The sequence below is a fragment of the Echeneis naucrates genome, chromosome 16 (assembly GCF_900963305.1).
Source record: "Echeneis naucrates chromosome 16, fEcheNa1.1, whole genome shotgun sequence".
Lineage (NCBI taxonomy): Eukaryota > Metazoa > Chordata > Actinopteri > Carangiformes > Echeneidae > Echeneis > Echeneis naucrates.
Window position 1 is genome coordinate 14,683,895 of NC_042526.1, and position 7,089 is coordinate 14,690,983.

The 7,089-nt window shown below is 38.8% G+C and overlaps 1 protein-coding gene across 2 annotated transcripts; it reads right to left on the minus strand.

Moving 5' to 3' along the window:
• Window positions 1-162: 162 nt before the first annotated feature.
• gtf2h1 (general transcription factor IIH, polypeptide 1) lies at window positions 163-6,656 on the minus strand. Of its 2 annotated transcripts, none has more exons than XM_029523258.1 (15): window positions 6,506-6,656; window positions 5,937-6,105; window positions 5,648-5,840; window positions 5,005-5,170; window positions 4,785-4,878; window positions 4,325-4,474; window positions 4,128-4,207; window positions 3,888-4,021; window positions 3,722-3,809; window positions 3,550-3,632; window positions 2,753-2,870; window positions 1,964-2,054; window positions 1,440-1,555; window positions 681-773; window positions 163-602 (listed from the first exon to the last, which is right to left on the minus strand). In XM_029523258.1, the coding sequence occupies exons 2-15, from the start codon at window positions 6,088-6,090 to the stop codon at window positions 516-518; spliced, it is 1,647 nt and encodes a 548-aa protein (XP_029379118.1). In that variant the 5' UTR covers window positions 6,091-6,105; window positions 6,506-6,656; the 3' UTR covers window positions 163-515. The 2 variants fall into 2 exon arrangements, with proteins under 2 accessions (XP_029379118.1, XP_029379119.1); XM_029523259.1 differs by having other exon boundaries at window positions 5,937-6,122.
• Between the last annotated feature and the right edge of the window lie 433 nt (window positions 6,657-7,089).

The window sequence follows — 7,089 nt, forward strand, 5'->3', positions numbered from 1 at the left end:
TTCCCCCTTTCTGCTTCTGATTTTCATGAAGTTACTTCCCCTGAAATCAAGCCAGCTCCCAGAGGATTCCTTGCAAAGTCAGAGCCGTCTTTCTCTGTTCTGTGCACTGATGAAACATGTTGGCAGTCCTCCGCTTGCATCTCACACCTCAGCCGGTTGTCCTGAGAGCCTTTTTCCAGATTTCCATCCGAAATTTGGTCAGGTTACATCTTTTTTTTTTTTTTTTTAAGTCCTTTTTAACCATTACCAGCACCAATCTCTCAACCACTGAGAAAACAACAAAACTAAAGAGAAAGAAACTAATTACAGTTATGTGTGACCGAGATGCAGTGTAGTCTCTGTTGAACATTTGGGGATACAGCAGCATTCATCTATATCCTTATCATCATTAAGCTCCTGTGGACTGTGTCACATCAGGCTGTGGTTTGTGGTCTCTTCACAGCAGTCTGGAGAACCTTCACAGGTCATTCGTCCACGTACTTTCAAGTCTTCCTTTTTTGACAAAACAACAGACCTCAGGTTTTCCTCATCATCCTCCGTGTTTGCCAGATATGGAACTTGTTATAGGCTGTCTGCAACATCTCCTCCAAGTGCCCTGTGAGCTGTTGGACCATCAAAGAGATTTAGTGTAAGAACTACTGGGTAGAACTCACTAATGCATTATATTACCAGAGACTTACATTTGTACTCAAATACTGTCGCTGAATCTTCTCCTGAAAAGGACGAAGCTTGGTCAACTGAAATCTCTCAAGGTTTGATTTCATTTTAATCACCTAAATGGAAGGAATATGATGGTGAGAAATTTTGAAAAACTGACAAAAGTAAATTTTTGATGGTCTGGCTGACGTGAGGTGTAGTGTTGACAGCCAGTTTAGTTTCAAGGGGAATGTAATTACAGGACTACCAGGAGTCCTTGAAAAGGTTTGTGTATTCTCAAGGAAAAACACCAAATTGCCTGAAATGTTTTTGACAATAGTTACATACTAATATGGATGATTGAAAGTGGTTGAATTTAAAATAATATATTTTGTGCAAAATAGAAATAGGAGTTACATATTTCTTTAACTTAACATTTGTAAATCGGAGTAATGTTCTTATCTGCATGTGTCCACCACAATATATGTTAAACCCATGAAAATATATATTGTCTGTGCTGTGTTGAAAATTACCACAACACAAATGAAATTCTTTCGAAACATCTATTACTCTTGATCCGTCTCTCCAGCTACACTGTGTTGGATCCTTGAATTTGAGTGAATTGATCCTTGAAAGTCCTTGAACTGAAGATATGAGGACCCTATGCTAGTAACTGATCTTCAGGCACTATTAGACGACAGATTATGTTGTCAAAAGCATAGATGTTGACTGGGAACAAGGGAATAACCTGGGTGAGATTAATAATTCAACTTTTTTTTCCCATTTAAGTGAATATTCATCACCTTTTCCTCCAAAAATGGTGTATTTACAGGAAAGCAGGACCAGAAGTGTCTCAGTAACTCTCCAGCAGCTACATAAAGATGCTTCAGCTCTCCTTGAACCTCAGAGGGAACCATCTCTGTCAAAAAAAAAAAAAAAAGAAGAAAGAAAGAAAGCGAGAGAAATAGTTTTTCCACTTCCCATAACGTCATTTTCATTTTCAAGATAGGAGTTAGGTTAAAGTCCAAATTAAATTTATTGTCCCTGAGGGGCAATTTGTATTAGAGCAAGCAGTGAAACTAAAACATTAGCTGCACACAGATACATAGAACAAGAAAACATGCCAAAAGATGTTGAGTAGTCAGATGGGGCAGGGGCAGTCTCTTAGTCCTGCACCCTGGCAGGTTAACACAACAATTGATATCAACATTTGATATATACCTCTAGTATACATTGCACAACAGCAGTGAGCAACTTAAAAGCCAATACATTGCTGAAACATCCCCAAAAGAGGCAGATACTGCAAACACCTGCCTGGCACACTTACGATTTATGGCTTGCTGTGCTCCTGCCTGCATGAGGACACCTCCTGGAGAAAGTGCTGAAATGGCAGAAGTAGCTACTGTGCTGGACAACACCTGCAGAGACATACAATCAAGTTTTCAGGAAGACTGAAACTCCACTTTGTCTTAAGTCTCTATATATTTATATATTTTTGTTCAAGACATATCAGATATTTAACACAAAGCAATATGTCCCAATCTATACCTCCTGACCTTATCAAAGGACAAACACAATAAAATACTAAATGATTGTATATCAACGGCTTGTTCCTTAGACTTAAAGTATTTTATTTTATCTGAATCAATCATGAAATAAAAACTTTGAGTTGTCTCTAGAAGGTATCTATAGACTAAATATCTTTATACACAATGTCTATTCTTGGACCAAACACTTCATTAAGGCTAGTGATTCAGATATACACAAATTTATTGACAGATGTTTACTATATTTTCACTGTAAATGACAGGTGACCATAGGCCACAGTGATTCTGAGGGGAGCTAAAGTTAGAAAGCGAAAGGAGCAACTCTCCTGATCTTGACCTGAAAACGTGTTGCTCTTGGACTCCTGACCTGAGTATGAAACTATGAACATGACCATAATCTTGGTCCTAAGATCAACAAATGTTTAACTGTACTTGGGTGAAAACAACGACTGGGTTCAATGTGTAAATTAAGGGTGAGTGAGAAAACACATTGCTAAGAGCAAAACGTAATAACCTTTACATGCCACCTGATGTCCAAATCCTGATAAATTTCAAGTGTATGACCTAACCTGAGTCAGGTTGGGTTTGTAATTGGCCATCTCATGCTGGATATAGTTGACAGAGTTGATTATATCCTGGCTTGTTGTATACTGTTGGGACTGAAGTGGCACAGGACCATGAGCATACCTTATGAACACAGAGGAGGGAGAACATTATATTAAAACATGTCTAAAGAAAAATACTTGTCTGTTTCGCCAGCCTCAAACATGATGTGGCAACTGCAAAGTAGAAAAGCATCCTCTCCCTTCTACCTGAGACCACACACATTCTCTTTGAGCCTTGGAGTCTGTTGTTAAATTAGAGCCACCAGCAGGAACTTTGACAGAGAAATCAATGAATCCTTTGAAACTAAGTATCAAAGCTATTATATAATGAAACCATTGAGAGCACTGGATTGCAGAATGTGGTCAGTGGACCTCTAGAGGTCCTCAATGGGGCTGTAGGGGGTTCCTAACAAGAGGGGGACTGATTTTTTCCCCCATTCTAATTTCCATCCATGAGTAACAAAGACAGAATGTCATTTTGGTCCTGGGTTTCAAACACTTTCTGTAAGAACACATGTAAAAAGAAAAATGTTATCAGATGGGGGTCAGTGACCAACAACGGTCGTCAAAAACAGATCAAATCGGCAACCACATAAGCATTTTCAAGACATCACACTGTATTTAACATGAAAAACTTTTTTATGTGTTTTAGAAATGTTTCAATCTATAAATGATCAACCTCTGCCATTTGGAGTCAATAAAATGCTACGTTTCCCAATGAGGAACAAACAAGAAAAAACAAGAATGAAATGTCAAACTACCTGTCAGACTTTTTGAGGTTCAGCGGAACTGTTTTTGGTCTGTTCTCCTGCTGCAGATCCTCATATTCTTCCTGTAATTTCACCTAAAAATTGTCAACATACAAAAAGTTATTCAATACGCTAAAAGGAACTGAAATTTGGATATTTTTATATAGCAAAAAAGTCATCATACTTTCTTTACAGGAGGTTGAAAGAAGTCAGAATCCCTTGAGTTTCCATCTGTGCTGCTTGTTTCACTCGCTTGGTCAGTTGGTGTTTCCCTATAAAACATCATGCATTTACTTTAAAGATCAACACACTGTGTAGGTTACTATGTTTTTTATGTAAATTTTCTTTACCCCTTGCGTGAGCCTGCTGCGAGCACCATTGCACTGTGATGGTTGAACCGCTTTATTATGGCGTAGTTGCTGCTCTCCTTCACTGTCCTGTTTGAATTGGAAGTTGAGGGCTGTGCTCCACAAACGCCATAACCCTGCGTCACAGAAAGTATGTCTTTGAGATAGAAGCAGGACGTGGAGGAGAAAAGCCAGACAAGCATGTTTATCGAGTAACAGGCTGACCCTTTTGTTAAATTTTACCTCATCTAATGTTTTATCCTCTAGCGACAGGAGGTCGACCAAAGGATTTTTCACTCCTTGAACCACCATCGATTTTAACCCTGGATGAGATAGATTTAAAACTTTATCATATGAAAGTAGACTTGCAGCTCTTTGACTTACTTTGCACTGATTTAATAACAGATGTAAAATAACACACAAGTGGAGAAACCTCCTACCCTTTTCATCCTGCTTGGCACACTCTGAAAAGATATCCTGTGTTCCTGTGTTGATGCGGTCTCTATGAAAATAATGGGACTGGAAAAATCGGGTCCAGAACTCCTTCTCCGTTAGGTTATGAGGCACGTTTTCATTATACTTCTGCTTCACTGCAAGTAAAATGCAAGTTAATATCAATGTATTTAGTCCAATCTTGTATACATTTCCTCATGAATGGCAATTATTAGCAGCCCATTATCTGAACACCAAGGTACTACAATGTCTAGATAAGGACAAATACCAACACTGATTCCACAAAATAATATTCCTTCATGGTTGACAGCGTGCTAATCAGTAAAATAAGTGTTTTGGCCTGTAGCTGAAATGAAAATCTGACCTTATAGCAGCCTTATTCTGGTCTATCTCTCCTGGTATCATTATTTTTTGGTCGAAGTCAAAAGTGAAGATGTTATTGTTTACCTGCAGGGTACGTTCTGAAGATAGATTCAATAATGTCAGCTGTCAGATTATACCTCAATCCATTGCAGCCATCTGTTTGAGGTCTAATGTCTGCCTGTAATCCAAGAAAAGGATATCTATTTACATTCAGTAGTATGTTACTAATACTTAAATTCTTTAAAGTAATTACAACATTTAATTGTGTTGCTTTCGCAGTTTGAAGTCAAACCGTCATACTCACCAGAAAGGCTCCAGATATACCGACTTCCTGTTTGTATTTGTATTGTGCAGGGTCTGTGTTGGTTACACCCCCTAACCTGTTGGCCCAGAATTCCTCAGCACTGATCACTTGGCTCACAACAAGGTCTTTGTACAACTGGAAAAGTACTGGATCTTCTTGAAGCATTCTATTGGGAAATTATAATTACATTTTAGAAATGGCAATCCAGAATTTAGAACTGAGACAACTCTTAATGAAGATGAAGATGAACTAAACTTCTACAAGTAATGGTGAGCATGAAGACATTAATTGTAAATGTCCAATTTCATTTACATAATTGTATTAATTTACTGTAATTCAGACTGGCAGACAAGGAATAGACAAACTAGAACATGACATTAGTCTAATATATGATCAAATCAAATTCACACGTACATATAGTACTTATTACTGGGGCCAAAGACTGGAACTAATTCAACAATCCAGCAATAAAAGCCCACCTGCATGAAGGTTATAATGCTGAGTTTTAGTTGAAATTGTGTGACAAAGATATGGAATTAATCAGTCAGGCTAGACTGAACTAAATATAAAAAAAAAACAAAAAAAAAAAAAACAGTCACACTGCCATATACAATTGACTCAAATAACAATGAATTAATCACACCTGTTTTTCTCCTCTAGTTCCTTGTTGGCTTTCTTCTTGAACTTGGGCAGAAGCTGCTGAAGCAGCTCTTTAGCAGCCTCTCGGTCTTTGAGTGCAGTGCTCTCATTGGCAAAGTGGAATGTGGTGCTCTCGCCGCTGTGAAGAACCAGCTGGAGCTGAACTTTGGCTTTTCCATCAGGGCTGATCTTCTGACCTGAACACAAGAGACACCAAACTGCAGCTTGAGAACACCACAGCTGTTTCAATCAACTCTGCACTAGATGTAAGTTTGGAGGTGTCCAGTCCTCACAGCGAATATCTGCATAGAGGTGGCTGACTGTGAAGCGGTCCTTGCCCTCTGGACCCCAGGCTATGCGCTCAGCCATCAGGTAAAGTGTGCCGTCCTGCTTTCTCTGGCGAACCTTCTTCACCACCAACAGCACCTCCTCGGACAGTGATGCCATGGCCCGGAAAGAGAACTGAGAAAGCCGATAATCTGTCGATGATCGTCATCAATAACCATGTCCTGAGTATTGGGTATTGGCTCACAGATAGAAGAATGAGCAGCACATAGGAGAGAAATGACCACTATCGTTACTTTGAGTGGTGCAGATTTAACATGGACGTTAAACGTCAAAGGTATTTAGCACTTTGTGTGAAATACACACAAAGGCAAGTTCAGCCGATGGCACAAGAACAAAATATCCTCAGCTAATGCCCCTTCTCCTTCGCCCGCATCCTCAGATTGATATGTGGACAGAAATAAGCCACCGCTGGACTGTCGCTTTTATTGCATCCACTCAGCTAACCAGTTAGCTGCCGTTATCAGCCAAGAACAGAAAAAGGCTGAGGGAGAAGTCTCCAGAAAACTTACTTTACCTCAAAATAAACCAACACTGCGGCGAGCCCCTCGCTTCCCCTCAACACATAATCTTTAATTTGTATTTACTTGAGTATAAAATTGCAGATTTTTTTTTAGTATCAAACTGAATGTTGACTATAACACTGAGCTTTCCGACTTCTGCGCCGACATGACTGCCAAGCTGCGTGTCACACTCAAAATGGTCCGGTGAAATAAGGCGGCGAAGCACGAGTTCCTCTCAGAGCAAGAAAATGCACACGTAGCTATTTAATAATATTTACATATAACAACAACGATAATAATGTTTTAAGCTTCACTAAACTATTATTTTTTTTGCTCTTCTTATATATTGTAAATTCTGCCATTTTCTAGAAAAAAATTAAAACAGTGAACAGGAAACCATCAGAGACTCAGCAGTTGTTTTTTGTGGACTTGGCTGCTGACAATACAGATTTTACAGATTTGACAAATCCTTTGTAAATATAATATATGGGGAAAATTTTTGGGTTTTTTTGTCACTTCAATTTTTACTGACAAATTATTGCATCAACAAAAAAAAAAAAAAAAAAAAAGCAAACAAACTAAACTGAAAGCTGCCAGG